This window comes from Prosopis cineraria, unplaced genomic scaffold (genome assembly GCF_029017545.1).
Source record: "Prosopis cineraria cultivar Desert tree isolate PC_DT_omini unplaced genomic scaffold, ASM2901754v1 PC5, whole genome shotgun sequence".
NCBI classification, from domain to species: Eukaryota; Viridiplantae; Streptophyta; class Magnoliopsida; order Fabales; family Fabaceae; genus Prosopis; species Prosopis cineraria.
This window is the reverse complement of record NW_026555336.1, coordinates 3981309-4001116: the sequence shown is the minus strand read 5'-3', so window position 1 is coordinate 4001116 and position 19808 is coordinate 3981309. Positions and strand designations below refer to the sequence as shown.

General features: G+C 31.2%; 1 protein-coding gene across 1 annotated transcript; it reads left to right on the top strand.

Annotated features, from left to right (window-relative positions):
- Nucleotides 1–10397: 10397 nt before the first annotated feature.
- Nucleotides 10398–12270, top strand: LOC129312041 (scarecrow-like protein 32). The gene is made up of 3 exons (XM_054954597.1): nt 10398–10498; nt 10614–10710; nt 10850–12270. The coding sequence occupies exon 3, from the start codon at nt 10890–10892 to the stop codon at nt 12213–12215; it is 1326 nt and encodes a 441-aa protein (XP_054810572.1). The 5' UTR covers nt 10398–10498; nt 10614–10710; nt 10850–10889; the 3' UTR covers nt 12216–12270.
- Nucleotides 12271–19808: the final 7538 nt, after the last annotated feature.

The following is a 19808-nucleotide window of genomic DNA, read 5'->3' as shown; positions in this document are numbered from 1 at the left end:
TAAATTAGTAATTAGGAAATTGATTGTGATTTGAATGTCAGGTTGATGTTTTATATTGTTTGGATGTTGTGTTGATAAGATTGAAGGGTAGAACGGTAATCTAGGGCATAAGGCGTGAGCACAAGTAAGATTCGCCTTACTGTGCCACACACCACGGTAGAAGCTGTGTCCGCTGTAGCGCATTATGTAAGAATGACTTAAAGCTAAAATGAATAGTTCATGAAATCATAAAGGAAAAATGTGAAAAACGCATGTGAGGGGGTAGAGAAGCTCAGCTCTGTTAGGGCAAGCAATATATGAAGCTTGAGAGTTTGTTTCGATTAGTGACTTACTTGGTAAGTATTGTACAACCCCGAGCTTTATTTCTATCCTATTTTTGTTGAATTTCATTAGTTGAAAAATTAAATTATGAAGTTTTAAGGTGTTAGAATCTAAAAGAAAGGTTTAAAACAGTCTATCAAATACAGAACTAGGGATTTGTGACTAGTATGGAGTTGAATGATTAAGCTTTGAGGATTTAGGCTCAAAATAGCCTAAAAAGGTAGGTTAAATGGCAAAATTTTGGTTGAATAATGAGTTAAGAGGTTGTTATGATCATTTGAATAATTTATAGGGCTAATTACTATAGATAGTGGATAAATAAATTTAAAGGAGTTCTAGTTGAACTGTTTTATGTGTTAAGAGATTCAATTTAGCCAAGTCAATGCCTATATTAAGTGTTAAGAATTGACTAAAGGACACTGCATTGTGTAGATTGAACACTATAATGTTGCTCTTGGGAATCTACACCTTTGAGAGCTTAATGTGATTGGTAACTTTTAGTAGCAAGGGTTAAAGGTAACTAAAGTAATCTTTTTACTTGTTCGTTGTTGAAATCATTTAGAAGTATTTTATATAACTATGTGCATTATGTTGTGAACTGATAGAGTAGCAACATTATGAAAGAATATTCATGCGGGTGTGTGAGTATTAATTGAAATAAATTTGAGGTGGCATGTGTATTGACATGTATTGCATCTGTGAGCATACCCTAGATTATGGTAGGGGAATGTGGTCCTACCATGAGGAGGTCTAGGAAGTCCTGATGATTTAGAGCATAGAGTTTGACATTGCAAGACAGACCTAGGAGAATCCTGATGATCCAGAGTATAGAGCTTAATTCCACCACAACAGACATAGAATATGGGATGATCCACGAGGTTACCCTAGATTAGGGTAAGGGGTCGTGATTCTACTTTATAAAGCTAAGAAGTCTTGATAATCCATAGCGTAGAGTTTAACTCTGTCATAAAGGACCTAAGGGACCACCCATATAAGAAGAAGATTATTTGGTCTAAGCAGTGGTATGGTAGGCCTTGTTCCATGTGACTGGAAGTCTTAATCTGAGCATAGAGATTACTCCGCTAGGTAGAACTAGGAATGTATTAGCATGAGCATAATGAGATTGATGATAATGAATTCCTGTATATGCATATGATATTGCTTTTATTGAAACATTTGCTACTTTATCTTTTGTTTATGATTTTGCTTACTAATTGATAATTGGGGTTACCTTTGAGTTATTAGGATGTATGTCTCATTCCATTATTTTTGAACATAGATGAAGAGAGCACGAGAAGGCTGTGAAAGGAAGCGAGGAAAGAGTAGCCTCATTTGGTGGTGGTATAACTACCATATGTATAAATGAATATATAAAATTGTATATAGAGTTTGAGTTACTAACTAGGATGCATAAGTGATTGTGTATATGAATTGTGTTGTGAGACCTTACTTGTATATATATATGATATTGTATCTCATTGAGGGTACCCAGTAGTGGGTACGTGAGTATGCCTAGATGCTATTCAAGCAAGTGTATGCCATTATATAACTTGTTCCACTTATATGTATGTGCTAAATGTGAAATATATTGTGAATTGTATATATATGTGAGAACTTAACACAAATGATAAGGTGGAGCCCCATTTGAAAGTGTCAAGTATATTGTGATTCTCAACCATATGGTGAGACGAAGCCCCATATGTAAGAGTTAGAGGATTAAAAGTGGAACAAGTCTAGTTGTATATATATGCGATATGTGTTGTGTCTCATATAAGTCTATAAGTGTGTAATGTGACGTTGAGAGGTTAAATTGAGTATATGATGTGTTATATGTGGTATAAAGTGTCAATCAGGTGTAGGTGATTCTTTTGGAATTAGTTCAAGGCTCGAAGTGGTCTAATGGGATAAAGAATGAAAATTAAGCATTTTGGGTGTGAATTTTGAAAAAAAAGTGACTTTTTATACTCAGATGTTCAATTTTAGATTGGACCATTATATCAAGTCCAAACTTATTCCATTAGCTAGTATATATTGTAAGTTTTGTGTGAGTGCTTGAATCACTCTAATAGGACATCAAATATGGAAATGGCACATAGCAGAAGTTCATCTTCTGAGCTGTCATATGCGCTGTGGTGCATGGCACAGACAGAAAATGAGCATGTTGCTCTATACCACATGCCACAGCACATGTGGTACAAGCTACAGCGCATGGTCCTTTTTTAGGGTTGAGATATTGTGTTTTGTTGAGTCGTATGATTGCATTTGCGCTTTTGCTAGCCCTTTTATTTGAATATATGTTTTAAGAAGTCAAAATCCTACGGTTTAAAAAAAAATAATGGGCTATTACTCTAATATTGATTTGTGATTATATTGTTGATTGTGTGATTGAGAATGGTAAAGTCTGAATTGAGTCAGGACTTTACACTTCTCCACCTCATCTATGGTGTTTTTCCCTTCTTCCTTGGTTAATTTGGAGCTGTTGGAGACAATTAAAGATGAAGAATGTTAAGCAACAACGATCAAAAACCTAAAAATATCAATTTTTTATGAAGATGTACGTTTCAGTAACTGATGATTATGCTGTAGCATAATTCTCACTGTCACTGCCACTGTCACTAAATTATGCTATAGCGTAATTTTGATGTGCTGTAGCATAAATCATGCCTTTTTTTCATCTTCAATCTTTACTTACATATAACCCTTTGAATTTTAATTTGGATTACCCTACACACGATATAATATCATTAATGAAAGTTCAGCTCAAGTAATCCATTCATTTCAACAAAGTATTATCAATTCTCCCTTCTTATATTCAAAAGAACTTTTCTTTCATTTTCTCAAATAATAGTCTCATTTTCTCTCAAAATTATTTAGATGACTCCAAATTAGATCTAAAATTTTTGAAAAACACATAAAAATATTTGGAGTCATTAGAGATACTGTGAGTGATACTAAATCATTGTAGGTCCAAATACTGGTTAAATCTCCCCCCTTGTGCCTTATTAAAAGTAATAAAATAATAAATTTTTAACATATTTTGAGTTATGCCATGAGTGATACTAAGTCACAATGGATCTCTAAAAATGTCTATCAAAATTTTCTTGATAAAATATTTTCTAGAAAATTATTCATGAAAATTCATTTTATTCCTTTAGGATTTGCCATGAGCGATATTAAATCACTGTATGCACTTAGAGTGTTAATAAGCGGACTATGAGTGATACTAAATCACTGCAGGTTCTAATAGTAGTTATTTTTCTCTTACCTAAAGGTACTTTCTTGGAACAAATTGTTATTTTAAACAAATAAATATAATGATATTATTGAAAATGCCAATCTTTTCAATAAAGAAATTAATTAAAAGAATTTAAAAATAAATAATAATTTTTCAAATTACGTGAACTTTGATCCCTATCACAAGATATGTAGGCCCTAGGCTTTGATCTTAAGTCGAGCCCTCCTTTATAAATAAATCATTTATTTTTATTTTTATTTTGTTTTTTTTTTGTGTGATTATAAAGGGTAATTAAGATATTATTAAAAGGTCAATTAATTTATACAATCAACTTATAGTAATTGTTCTTATGAACAGATATCGTGGGGTGCCTAACACCTTTCCTATATGTAATCAACTCCAAACTTTTTTTGTAGACCATCTTTTTCTATTATATCATTTTCCAAGGTTTTCTAAAAGCTTTGGCGATGATTTTTATTTTTCTATATTTATCGACCTTTCCTCATTGAGGAAAAGTATGATTTTTCATGTGCAACAACTATAACAAATTGCTTGGCTTTTGAAGTCTAAATTTATTTTGATATCATTCTTTGTTTTCTCTACAAAGTAGAAATTACCCTATCGATGAGCAACTTAACTTTGATAAGAGGATGCTAGTGTTTTTAGCAAGTAGGGAGAAAAATAAAATTTTAAAGGACATCATTGATCTTTTTTTTTCGTCATTTGGTTCCAAGTATTTTATCCAGTTTGTAACATAACAAAATTCTTTTTGCAAGATTTAATGATTAAACCAGTGACCAAGATGTTGATTGAGGCAGCATTAATAACCATTATGATAGCATTGTTTTTTGGAAGGATACTCAAGATTTTTTCGGTGGAGACTTGCACAATAAAATAGTGAGTTTTTTGGGAGTATTTTTGTATTTATTTTCATTTTCTCAATAAAATAGTTGCAAGAGAACTAATAGATTTGTACACATGGGTGAATATAATATCTTCGTGTGAATGCTTAATAATGTAAGTGGGATTAGCAATTTTAATATATTGTTTTTAGATTTGTTTGCAAAAATAAAATTGTCATTTTTTAAATAAATTATACATACGGAAGTACTTTTCTAAAAATTGCTCCAATAAGTTATAATACCACAGCTTCCTTGAGAAAATGCTCCAGTCAACCTACATAAGAACTCCCTTGAGAAAGCCTATGGGAGCGCTGTGCCTAAAAGCTCTTCTGTAAGCCACACCCAAAAGCGCTCTTGTATAAACGTTCTCATGAGTCAAAAATAAGCACTCCAGAAATTATTTTTATAGTAGTGATGGCATAATTTTCGTTAATTTTCGAGCTCTTTCATTATTTATGTACTCTCTCACTTTAGAATATACTCTTTCATTGAATAATAATGCATTCTAAGTTGCTACAGCAATAAGCTCTATTTCTAATCATAATTAACGTCATCAAATGTAGCATAGGTTTTGTGGGAATAAACTATCTCATCTTACATAATAATGTGTGATTGTTTTAATTTTGAAAATATATAGAATCTTAATTCCAAAACTTATACTACTTAACAAATTTTCTTGGTGGAAGTTTTTCTTGTGCAAATGAAGGAAGATGTATGAACTGGAGGGATGGGAGACAAATGATCCAACTTTGGTAAGAAGATCATACATGGAAGAATTAAAGCACATATTGAAGAATGAACACTACCCTACTCCAATAATCTTGTTGTAATGTAGTTATGTTGTTAAGGGATGTAAGAACATGTTTTTGTTTAATAAGAAATGGATTTGTTGGCATTCAATTATTTTTCTTTTTGATTTCAGTTGGTGTGATCAAGCTTTACATATAACAACAGTGACTATTGGTGTTTTCTTAAAAACTTTGAAAATTTTTAGAATTTTTATTTGTGATTTTAGAATATCTATTGGTATTTTCATGAAAAATGATTAATTTTTATAATATGAAAAAAGGATATTCAAATATAAGGTGTATTCTATGTAAAATTTTCAAACTAAGATTTTTTTTTTAGAATATACAAAAAGCATATTTGAATATAAGTGCATTCCATGTAAAGTTTCGACACCAAGAATGTATTTTTAGAATATGCTTTTACAAGGTGCATTTTATGTAAAATTTTGACACTAAGACTTTTTTTTTTTCATAATATGCATAAATGATATTGGAATATGAAAGAAAATTGTATTTCGTTAAAGATCAGTCTCATATCGTAATGGATATTCAAATAAACATAAGTGATATTCAAATATATCAAAGAAAATTATATTTTGTTAAAGATCAATTGCATATCATAGAAGAAATATTATATATGCTTTCAAAGGTATATATAAAAAAATTAATAAGGGATATTCAAATATGCATAGGTGATATTTTAATATGTGAAAAAAAATTACATTTTATTAAAGATTAATTGCATATTGTGGAAGAAATATTTCATATACTTCATTAAAGATGATTTGCATATCACAAACGAAACATTGCATGTAACATGTTGACACTGGAGGACCTCATGTTTTAAGGCTCAATAAATTGCCATTGAAAGACCTTATTTGATATGTTGACCAATTACATATTGAGATTCAACTTTTGAAACGAAGGACCTGTGATGTATTGCAAGGAAGGACCTTTTGCAATATATTGAAAATAAATGATCTTGCCCAATTATTGATAGAGAATGACTTCATTTCAAAAACATTCCCAATACCTTCTTAGCAATTAGATTTCTGGTCATGTCTTTTTTAGCAATTTTCTCAATTAAATAAGAGAGAAATTCAGAAAGAAAGACAAAGAGGAGATAAGGAAAAGCTTTTTTAAATTTCGATACTTAAATACAAATTAAATGAGATGCCATGTATTTAATGGCATTTGTTTATAGTCCCAATCTAATTAAAATCTACAAATTGATGATCAGAGAAAATATTATAGAATAATGAAAATAAGATGTCGAGGGGTGATGGACCTTATTTGATTTTATTTATATATATTCATAACAATATCGATATATATATATATATATATATCAATTTTAATGCGTGTGTGTTATTTGACCAAAAAAATGTGTGTTGAAATCCATACTAAGTTGTCCTCTTCATAATGATCTCTTAATAATATAACTTTTTTTAATTAAAAAGACATCCAAAACAAGGAGATTAGGCATATGTCTGAAATTATATATACAATCACCCTTCTTTCTCAATGATTGCTTGGGTATTTTTGGAATATTTGATCATGATATATTATACATACCATATGGAATTTTGTATACACGAAGAAGAGAGAAGTGCATCCTTTTTCTTTATTTATACTATACAAAACTGGCCTTCTGGTTTATGGTAGTTTAATTTCTCCTCCCAAGAAAACCTCATATAATCCTCATGATTTTTTTTTTTAAAACAACATTTGCCATAAACGAGGGTACCCTACAAGGCACATGGTTATTAAATCCCTTATAGTTTCATGGTTTGCAATTGTTGTTTCTATGAGCATATTGTTGTTTTCAATGATAGAAAAACACAAACACTAAGGATTCCCCAGAACAGCCTTTTTCGTGAAACTCCAAATCACTCACTGCCTCCAAAAATAAATATGTCGCTTTACGAGTTGCATGTACCTCAAGTTTAGGAATCATGCATCCTCAAAATTCTCGTACACATGTATTAATATTGCTCCTCACTTCCTTAACTTTTGCTGTTTTCATTATTTGCTCCCCTTCAGATTCTTCTCATTCTCTTCTTTGGCTGAGTCATGTTAGTACCCCAATAATCATTTGGTGAGAAACCCAAGAGCGTGATGATGATAATTAAAAAAAAGTGTTTCAGCTTTTGTTAGTTTAATAGTAAGATTCCATTTTTCTACGCCTGAAACAGTGAAAGCCAGGTATATAGCTTCAGACAAAGCTTTCACCAACACATGCGCCCAAACTTTTCTGGGATTTGTAAGGGAACGTACGCATGGTAAGGCAAACAATTTTTGGATCCCTTGGATTGTTTTAGACGAAATGATTATTAATTATTTCTAGCACATTCAATTTTTTTAAAAGAATGATTTTAGTTAATCTACCCAATTTTTTGACCTAGTTAATCTACACATGAGGGTAAAAATTAGCTTATCAAAATAAGGATTTGTATTTGAACTATATCCTCCATTTGAATGCATAAAAATCTTTGATCCAAATCCAAAATTTATGTTTTATTACAACTTTTTTGTAATTTTAAATTTCCTATAAACCTTAGTTATTTAAAATTCCACCAACTTCAGCCCTCTAATTTTTTTTTCCCCACATTTTCACTATCAGTGCATCTGAAGTCTCGTCACTCCTCTTATTTATTGTTCTTGTCTCACCGATTGAAGAATAGATGTAAGCTCGTTACTTTCAATCTTTTATTTTTATTTTTAATTTTAGCTCGCCTCCTTTTTACTTTTAACATTTTTTTTATCATTCAAATAAGGAATTTTAAATACTCACATGGATTTTAAATTTAAATCCATCCATGCAGACACTGCCTAAAATCACTTCCCCCCACCCCCAACCCCACCACCATTTTGAACAAACACTTCATAACTGGGCCCTTTCATCATTCTGAAATCACATGTTTCCAGTTCATCACTGTTGCCATGGAAGAGAGCTTGCTTTTTCATGAGCTTTTAATTTTATGCAAGAATACAAAATCGTCCCTGTATATAATATACGTACGGGGAAAAGTAGAGATCAAGCTGGCTGGAATGATTTTTATCCTCTTCTACAATTCAATTATTATAACTTTAATAGATAACATGAAGGACAATTGGTGCATTATACAACACTATATGCTCCCTTCAAGTATATATATATATATATACACAAAGGATAATTGACTAAAAAAAGAATAAAGCGTGAGAAAAAAAATACATATTGAACAGGATTATTGCAATGAGAGAAAATTATAAATATAGAAAGAGCTATAAATTTAATGTCAATAATTTTGAGTCAATTGAAGAGTGTCAAACTTACTTTTCACAATAATACAATCATTAAAATAAAAAGTCATCATTATTTAAGATTAATGGTGTTAGGATTTTGAAAAGATATTTTATAAAATTAAAAATATGAAACTAAAACTTTTGCCAAAAAAAAATCTGAAACTTGTAAAACTTTGTTTAAAGTTACATGTGCACTTTGTCAAACTTATTTTTACATCCCCAAAATTAAATTAAAAGACTAACCTCCCCCCCTCCCTCTCTCCACAAATTTCATTCGCCCCGCCGCATTAGCACTTTGACTGAGCTTAAGTATATTTTTCTTAGCAACATCCGGCATCAAGTAATTCCTGACTAGCTATTTTAAGTTTGAGATTGAGTTTAATAGTTTAGTTCAAAAAAGATGGAGACTCATGACAAATGTGGATTTATGAAATTAGGGTTTTAATAGGCGGGACATTATAAAATACACACACGCACAGAGAGTAGTATACTAGTGGTCAATTTGGAGTGGGGACACGGTTATTTAAATTTGGAGGGCGAAAAGGGAACAAAGCAAAAGTACATCACGAGACGGTGCACAGCATAGCTTCTCAGAGGAAGAAAAGGCCATTTATAATTTATAGGACGCTCCCATAGAGCGTGCCACTCACGTGACGTACCTTTATTTACATTGAAACATTCAAACTCTACCCTTTGTCCAACCACACATGTTATCTGTGTGTGTGTGTGTGTCTGCCGTGGACGACGGAGCATGATTGCAGAATGGTTAGAGAAATGTATAGTATTCCCTAGAGAGTAAGAAGCATGCCAACAACTTCTTCTGCTGATGTATATGTGTGCGCTAGCTTGTGTGGAACAGCATGATAAATGTAGATAATTAGCTGTGAGCAGTAATTTTTGACCAACGATTCGTATCTTTGGTCGCTTCCTATATAAAATTTCCAGGTGGCGTCCTCTAAATTCATATATTATATATTGATGATTGTGAGTTGTGACAAAAACAGCCAACGAAACCTAATCAGAATTTTCTAATTTATTGCATTCTTTCATACTTGCCCTGATTCGTATCGTTGGTTTGCATGTCGATTGTGGGATAATAGAGTCTTGTTTATAGAGTTATAGTCACATCATTTAATTAATAACACAGTTATAAACAAACCAGCAGTACTTTATATTATCAGGTAGACTCCAGAATTTCTCGGTAATTGAAAAGAAATTTTAAATGGATGGGAATGTGTGGCAGCTAGACACCAAGATTACAGGTTTATTTTGTCATATTTTCATTCCTCTCACACTAGCTGCAAAAAATTAGTCCTGATACTGTTTTGAGATAGTCACATCATCCAATGTTACGATGATTGGACAGGCAATTGTTTTAGTCCAATAGACAAGATGGTTAAAGCCACAAGAATGACGCGACTTCCTGGTAAATTATTCGAATGTGTGCTCAGGCAAAACTTTTTAGTCTACTGGGGTTATGTATAAAAAAGGGAAGATCCAAATGAGAATGAATAGCAAATCCAATTGAAGAGTTAAACAAAATGAGGCGTCTGTATATGTAAAAGTTTGAGTGAAGTATGTTGAAGGATCAAAAGTAGAAGTTGTGAGGATTATATTTATGGATTGATATCATATATGAAAGGAGCTATCCCGTGAGCTAGTACGCGAAAAGCTTAACCGCTGCAAATTCTCTCAGACTGCTCACCATTACAAGACAAAATCCCAACTCCCACATACAGACAAATTGGTGGCCGGCTGCTCCACGTGCCTCCAAATTCATCTCTCTCGTTGCTCCGTCACCACCCAAACTCAGAAATATTAACACTAGTAGGATCTTCCTCTTTCTTACACCCTTTTGTAGCCATGAAATATGTTATTCCTTGCTTCATCTTTCGGCTGTTTTCCCCTCCTGTTAAAGCCTGAATTTCCCCTCAACCAGGCCTCTCTTTTCCACTTCACATCAGGTTTTGCCCCTGATCTCTTCCTGCTTCTCATCAGACTCTTTTTCAAAAGCACCATATGTATATGTATATACACGTCCTCGCCATAAAGCTGAAATGTCCATTTTCTCATTCACAGATATTTCTCCCCTACTTCACTGCTAATTTCACCTCGTTTGGATCGTTTCCCAGTGGCCAAGCCAGCCCACCTCTCCCCACTCTCCACTGCTAGTCAGGTCACTTTCTCTTTTTCTGCTCCTCTCTGAATTTTCTCTGATTCCTTATTTTTGTATTACCTTTTCTTCCCCTTCGTCCCTTTTACTTAATTTCTTCTCATATCTCTCCTTTTTATTTTCTTGTCCCTGTCTCTCTCAGGTCTCAACCTAGCTATACCACACTTAGCGTCCAAGTTTCCATGACGCAGTTCACACCAACGCTACCACCTTTGCACCATGTCACGCCCCTTTCGAACTCAATCAGCAATAACAACAACATTCAAGTTCCTAGGACGACGAATTCATGGCCGAAATTCCAACAATCCAAGGCACTAGTTGGCTTTGGCGATGCTAATTGCATGGAACAGTTGCTTATTCACTGCGCCGACGCCATGGAAGCCAATGACGTCACTCTCGCCCAGCAAATCCTCTGGGTTCTGAACAACATCGCACCTCCCGACGGCGACTCAAATCAGCGTCTCGCGGCCACCTTCTTGAGCGCCCTCACCTCACGCGCCGCCAAATCTGGGAGCTCCAAAATGTTAGCCGCCGTCACAAGCGCCCGCAACACCGGTCTCGCCATTCAAACGCACCGCTTCTCCATCATCGAGCTTGCCAACTTCGTTGATGTCACCCCCTGGCATCGTTTCGGCTTCACAGCAGCTAATTTGGCCATTCTAGAAGCCACGGAAGGTTTCTCCACCATTCACATCGTTGACCTCAGCTCAACACACTGCATGCAGATTCCCACCCTAATTGACGCCATCGCTTCTCGCCATGACGTCCCTCCTCTGATCAAGCTGACGGTAGTGGGTGCTTCTAGAAACATCCCACCTATAATCGACCTTTCCTATGACGAACTGGGTTCAAAGCTGGTCAATTTCGCAAAGTCCAAAAACGTCGTGATGGATTTTAGAGTGATTTCTTCTACTCACGCAGATGGATTCGCTGCTTTGATCCAATATCTTGGCGTGCAGCGTCTCGTGACGGAAGCTCTGGTGATAAACTGTCACATGATGCTTCATTGTATTCCTGACGAAACCCTATCCGCCACTTCCACTTCATCCCTGAGATCACTGTTCCTGAAGGCTTTGCGGAGTTTGAACCCAACGCTTGTCGTTTTGGTGGAGGAGGACGCGGATTTGACACCGATGGATTTGGTGTGCAGGCTGAGGGCTGCGTTTAATTATATGTGGATACCGTACGACACGATGGACACGTTTCTTCAACGAGGAAGCGAGCAAAGGCAATGGTACGAAGCGGATATGTGTTGGAAGATTGAGAACGTGATGGCGCATGAAGGGGTTGAGAGAGTTGAGAGGCTGGAGAGTAAGAGCAGGTGGGAGCAGCGAATGAGAGATGCGGAGTTCCAGGGTATTAGCTTCAGCGACGACGCCGTTTCGGAGGTGAAGGCCATGCTGGACGAGCATGCAGCTGCGTGGGGATTGAAGAAGGAAGAGCAGCATCTTTTGCTAACGTGGAAAGGACATAATGTCGTCTTTGCCTCTGCTTGGTTTCTTGCTTGAATTAATGAACCTTTTTCTCACTCTGTACTCTAATCAATTCACGTCAACTTCGTCACATGATTCTCGTTTCTTCACTGATATGTACATTATTCATCCTTATATATTCTGCTGCATTTTAAAGGAGTGATTGAAGGGACGAAGCTTTATTTTATATATATATACATATATATATATATATATATATAATCCAAAATACTAAAAACCAGGAGGGGTATTGAATCAAGACACTAATTGATCATAAACCAGTTATTATACTTTATTAAACGGGTTAAGACATTAATTTAATGATTTAATAGTTCAGACGTATATTTCTATACTATGATAAAATCACACTAATACAAAGGCAAGCTTAGAGTGGTGTAATTAGTGAAACTCTTAGTCTAACCATCGCCGTTTGGATTTTAACTAGAGATGAATATTGCTTGAAGTCAGGCTACGAGGAGAATAAGTTGGCTAGTTATTAATTAGTTATAAACTCTAATTTTTTTTTCATCTTAATTATATATTCTTATTGTGACTTTTATTTTAAGATATATGTAAAGTCAGTGGTGAAGGCGGGACCAGTAGGAGCTATGATCCCCCTAATTTTTTAATTTTTTTTTTGTATTACATGCTTCCGGCCCTGTTAAAACTTATGAAAATTTTGTAATATACATATTTTTTATTCTCGACCCCTTTATTTTTAAAACTTGGCTCTGCCCTTGTGTAAAAAGTATTGAATATAGTTGGACAAATGAAGAGTATAGTACATTAGAATTAAGCCAAAAAAGTAAAATTGTCTTGTTTTAATTACAAAAATCATTAATAAAAACGTGCGTTATGAAAGATATTTATTTTACATTTATGATATTCGTGTATTAGTTTTAATTGTTAATTAGTTTGTCATTCAAGAGCGATTATTTCTTGTCCCATTTCAGTTTACTCTATAATCTATATTGATCTTAATTAATTAAAGATAGACTCTAAAACCTTAACTCATTTAAATATCCTAACTATTGCGTTTTGTAAAACCAATTGAAAACAATGATTATAAGATAACTACTTCCCAGCAAGCCAAGGTTATGATAAATATGATTACTCTCTCCCTCTCTCCCTCTCTCTCTCTCTCTCACACACACACACACACACACTCACTCTTTAGCCTGATTTCTTAAATGTCATTAAAATTTCAACAATAATTTAAAAAAGGTAACTAGAATCTCCCTTAACAACAATTAGAATAATGACTAGAATGTTGTATCAATATAATTGTATGTTTTGAAAAATAAAATGGGAAACAACTACTTGAAAATGAGGACAACCTGATGTGGTATATTAATCTCAACCTTGTCTAATTTAGAAGGAAGAATTTTAATAAAGACTCATTAACTACACTTATTGAAATTTAAAACCTCTAAGTTTCTGAAATTTCATTACAATTTAGGGATACTGATTTGATATTAAATTTTTGAGGAAAGTAACAAAATTGCTCTTCATTTAAATTAATATTAAAATTATCCTATTGTACTTGTTCATTTACAAACTTATGAAATATTATTAATATTAAATTACCTTACTTCACTTATTCATTTCACTAGAATGAAATCAAATAAAAGTTTGATAATGAACAACAGTCCGTAAGTAAATGAATAACATATAGTATAAAAATTAATAAATTATCTTAAGATGATTTAAACACCTAAATTGAAAACAAAAACAAATTAAGTAACGCAATTAACACTATTATGTAAATAAATTAAAGAGTGAAGTAAGACAATGAACAAGTGAAGGAGAGAAATTTTGACATTAATTTAAATGAGAAACAATTTTGTCATTTATTTCAAAAATTTAATATCAAATTAATACCCTTAAACTGCAGTATAATTTCAAAAATTTAAGAATTTTGACTTTAAATAAGTGTGATTAAGGGGTCTTTATTGAAATTGTCCCAACATAAAACTTCCTCGTAAGATCAAATCCACTCACAGTCTTAGTTAAGACGTAGTTGCTCCGAATTTAATTAGTAAAATTAGACACACACTCACACACATATATAGTACCTGCATCCAATACAGAGTAATTTAGACGAGATTCTCACGGAAGTTCAATTTGCACTGATAATGATATAGCCTAGCCGGGTAGATGAAAGAATGACGAAGGCTTTAAGTACATTGTACTCTTGGCTGGAAAAGGCATAACTACGTGCTAAATATGAGTGCCTGTTTGGATTGCCTAGTTAATCGATTATTCTCCAAAAATCGATTATTTAAAAAAAAATTACCCAAACAGCTAATAATTAAATTGGGTAATCTATTTTATGGAAAAATTGATTTTTTCCAAGCCATGAGAGTCAGCTTCTGCATTCAAATTTTACAAGAAACAAGTGGGAAAATTATAAGAAAGGCTTAAGAAAAAAATTATAAGAAAGGTACAAAATTTAATAAAAATAAAACCAAACTTTTTTCTCTTCTATTTTTTTTTGATAAAATTTAAACTTTAAATCCTTAAAAAATTACTAATATAAGTTTCTGTCAACCACTACCCTCCTCTTAGCACTTACAATAAAACTAATTTAAATAAAATATTAATTTATAGAGAAAAATTAATTTAATTTAATTTAAAATTAAGAGTTATTATAAAGATTGTCGCAAAGGTTTATTAGAGAGAGAGAGAGATATTTTGCATCAGTTGTTACATTGTTACATTTTTTATGTTATCAAAATTTTCAGATAGTGTTTAACATCTTCATCAGATATGACTTACTCATGATGTCATTAGAGATCAAATTGCATATTATTTATCTTCATTAGTTTTTGTAAAATTGATATTTGATATTTAAGAATTAAATATTTCTATTTTATTAAATTTATTTAAACTAAGATATATTGAGTTATTTATTTATGTAAACTAAAATTTTTAATATTACTATAATTTAAATTTTTATAATTAATCAGATATATAATTTTTATAATTGTATATATTATTTAAAAAAGTTAATATTATATATAAATTTATCAATAATTTAATTTTGAAAAGCAATGTCCTTTATGGTAATTTATACAACTAAAATTGATTCTGAATAAATTATTTAAACATGTTCAATTATGTTAAAATTAATTTTAAAAAAATAATATTTAAAGAGATTGTGTTATAACATAATTAATTATAATTAAAATTAATTATTTAATTAATTATTTTTATAATTAATTATACCTAACTGAAATTCAAATGGGCCTTAGGTGCTCCTTTCGTTTAAAATTAACTTAATGTGCTTTCATATTCTTTTTTCATGTTTACAAATATAAGATATTTTGGCATCGTTTAAGATGAATATTGACATTAATGAGAGTTTTCATTATATTTATTTGTAATTAAGTTATCCTTTTAAATAAAAATAAATATAAAAAGATGGGTACTTTTTAATGATCATGATAATAACTATTCTCTTGAAAGCGAAGGTTAGTTAAAAATATTTTAAAATTTTAAATAAAGAAACCAACTCATTCAAAATTAAAGGATGTCTAGAATTTATGCAAGTGATTCAAAAATATTGGCGCAGAAGTCCGTACATAGTGGTATTGAATTAATGCTGATGAGCAAATGCTTGGATGGGAATGTGGCTGATGGTACCTTAACATGAATGATAATAATGGTGAGGAAGAGAGCATGTCCTGGTAGATACAGTGGTAAGAGCAGTCCTTGCTCTCACTTGATGACGCAACTAGATTTATGTACGAGATGTCTCCGTTGACTATTGTCCCATCATTATAGCCTATATATATATATTGTAGCTTTACTGCCTTCTCTGTGGAGTGTGTAAATTAATAACCGTCACTTTTACAGTTTATGTCTCATTTAGTGCAACTGTTTTTTTGGGTAGGATGAGTGAGACTTTTTACTTATTGCTTTGACTTTGTAATATTTCTCCATTTTTATATATAAAAATTTTTTTAAAATATTTTTATTTTTAAATATAAAAAGTTGTAAAGATATTTTTAATAAATAAATTATTATATCTTTATTAAATTAAAAGAGATAAATATTTTAATTAATTTATTTTGAAAAAAGATTTATTTTTTTTACAATAATTAAGAATAAAATTGTAATGTGGTTGTGTTTTTAATTAGATAATCAATTTTTATTGATTTGTGTGATGTAATTAAAAATATTTTATATGTAGAGATAGAAGGGAGTATTTCTTAACTTTCTTTCAACTAAAAAATGCCACTTGGTTAAGCCTTTTATAGAAAAATAACTATTTCTTGAAAAATTTTATACCACTTTTTAAACTCTAATATATAATTGGAATCTGAAAATAATTCTAATTATTTTTAAAAATGCTTTACTTATGAAAATAATTATATGAAGAAAATAAGAATAAAAATATACAATTTTAAATATATCATTAAAATTTGAAAAGAAATAATGAATCAATTTTTATATTTGAAAAATTTCTAACTAATAATTACTTTTTGATTATTGTAACCTGTCGCACCCGAAAAAATGCGACATGGATGGTGCGCAAGCGGAGATCCTAGCTTTCACGACGAGAACCGGATCAAACGAGGAGTCGCCACTAAGATTTTGAGAAAAATCTTGAGAAACCGATTAAAGGAGGATAAGGATGGTTTGCGAAAATAAAGAATAAGTTTGGGAGTCGGTTGAGTGTGGGAAAGGTGTTAGGCACCCTACAATACCTGTTCGTCAGAACGGTTACTTGAAATTTGTTATGCTATATTAATATAGTTTTAAAATTATTTTAATTATTTCTTTTATATTCATGTGTTTGATATAAAAATGATGAGAATTAATTAATAAATATTTATTTATTTACGAGGGAGGACTGGACTCAGAATCCAACTCTAAAGCCTATATACCTTGTGATGGGGATTAAAGTCCACGTAGTTTAGGCTTGAAAGTTGTTGGCAAAAATATTTTTTTATAAGAGAAATTAATTAAAAATAATTCACCATTTTGCAAATAAAATATTTTCTAAAATTTTGATATGTGTGTTTTAATTGCAAAAAGTAATTTAATTTTAATTATTTTCTCAATTTTTGAATTGTTGGAATAAAGAAAGAAAAGAGTTTAAAATTATTTTTCTTTATTTTTTATGATTGAGAATTTTAACTGCTATACCTACAGAGCCTTATTGATTCATACGGTAATACAATTATTCTAAATATCTGCGGAGATTCTGAAATCTCACATGATAAAAGAATTTAGTAATTTAATTTATTTATATTTTTAAGTGTTAGTAATTTTTGTTTAAGCATGTATGTATGTTTTTAAAGAATTTTAATCATCATATCTGTAAAGCCTTATTAACTTATACGGTAATATGATTATCCTAAATATCTATGGAGATTCTAAAATTTCACACGATAAGGAATTAAATTCAAATACGTTTTTAATTTAATTAATTTAATATATAATTTATATGTATATATATTAAAAACATAGTCTTATATCTGCAAAGTCTTATTAACTTATATGATAATACGATTATCTTGAAAGTCTATGAAGATTCAAAAATCTCACATAACTAAAAGATATAATTGGTAAATATGATTACAATTTAAATACATTAATTTGGTTAATTAATTTTTCTAAATTGTGTATTATATCATTATTTACAAAAGTCATTTATTTGTTATAAAAATTGAAAATTACTATATCTGCAAGGACTTATTATCCCACACGATGAAGTGATTAATTTAAGTCTCTATAAAGATTCTTAAAATCTCACATAAGACTTAAATAAATTATTAATTTGGATTATAAAAGGAGAGTTAATTTTAATATATAAGTTTTGCTCTCATAGCTGCAAAATCTTATTGATTCACATGATACAAGATTATCCTGAATATCTACAGAGATTCAAAGTCTCACATAATAAAAGGATTAAATAATATTCACTTTAAATATATTTTAATACGTAATTATACAATGCATATTTTTAAATATATAAATTTTAATCGTTATACTTGCGAAACCTTATTGACTCACACGGTAGTATGATTATCTTAAAGGTCTACGGAGTTTCAAAAATTTCACATGACTCAAAAGATCTAATTAGACAATATAATTATAATTTACATTTATTAGTTTAATTAATTAATATTATATAAAAAAAGTTTATTATTTTATTTACAAAAATTTATTTATGTATTTACCATATAAATTGTGAATCACGATACCTATGAGAATATATTATCCCATACGATGATGTGATTAATTTAAGTCTGTACAAAGATTCTTAAAATCTCACATAAGACTTAAATATTTATTATAAGATTGATTCTCATACTTGCAAAATTTTATTAATTTACACAATATAAAATTATTCTAAATGCCTACGAAGATTCTTAGAATCTCACATGATAAATAAATAATTGAGATATTTGTATTTGCAATCTGTGCATAATATTATGGTTGGCTAAACAATTTATGCAATAAAGGCAATGAAAAGAATAAATTAATTTGATAATTCACTATTCTTTCAACTCAAGAATGTGTTCTTAAAAAAAATCCAGGTTTGGCATAAACTTTTAGCAAGACTATAACCATGATAGATACGGCTTCAAACCAGAATCACCCTATAAATTATCAACAATAATCTCACAAGTTCTTTTTATATATATATTTTTTATATTTTTGTCAAACATCTCTCAGATATGTTCTTAATTCTACATAAAAATATTTAATTCTTGAATTTTTTTAATGCTTAAACATACATCTGGATCAGTTCACACTCTTAATATCTATCAATATATATATATATATATATATATATGTTCATCAATGAATCCAGATTAAGGGAGATGACATGATTTAAATATTAGCTGAGCAGATACACATTTTTCTTCCTCTCACTTTGACTTCAAGTTGAACATGTTTTTGGTTTTGAAGGGAGGAGCAGACGAAGAAGAGAACATCTTTATTTCTTGCAAAACATCCCAAACTTGTATGAGTGTGCATGCATGCTACTGTTCATGCATTTCTTTCTCGTTCATTCTCCTTCCTTCACACTCCTCAGCAAGATCCAGAAGTAAACCCTAGCGAAGAAGGAGCTTGATCTTGTGCTCTCTCTTCTCTTCCTTGGTCTCTCTCTTATCTTCCTCTTGCCTCCTTCCCTACTTCACCGTCGAGTTTTTTTCATTTTCTACAATATCTAGTTTTCTCTCTTCTCTTCTAGTTTTTCTCTCCTTCCTCCTTCTCGGTTTTTTGTGCCTTTCCTCGCCAATTTTTCTCTCTTTTCTCTCGTTTTTTCTTCTCCTTTTTCTTCCTTTTTTTCTGTGCCTCTCCTCTCTAGTTTTTCTCTCTTTTCTGTCTCTGTTTCTTCTCACTTTTTGTGGCTTTTCTATCTCTATTTTTTGCATGATCAAGCATTTTTTTGGTCTTCTCAGTCTTTGTTTTTCCAAAAAAAGCTTGTCTCTCTCGGTCTCTTGCTCCTCCTCTCCCAATCTCTTCTTTTTCCAGAAAAAAGCTCGTCCCCATCACCTCCTCTCTCGCCTCTATTTTTTTTTCATTTTTCTGTCTCCTCTCAGACTTCTCCTCATCCGTTTCCCCCTTCTTTCAGTCCTTCATCCCTTTTAAAGTAGAAACAAGGAA

Coding starts and splice junctions, on each gene's coding strand:
- LOC129312041 (XM_054954597.1), top strand. CDS start 10,890: ATGACGCAGTTCACACCAACGCTACCACCTTTGCACCATGTCACGCCC.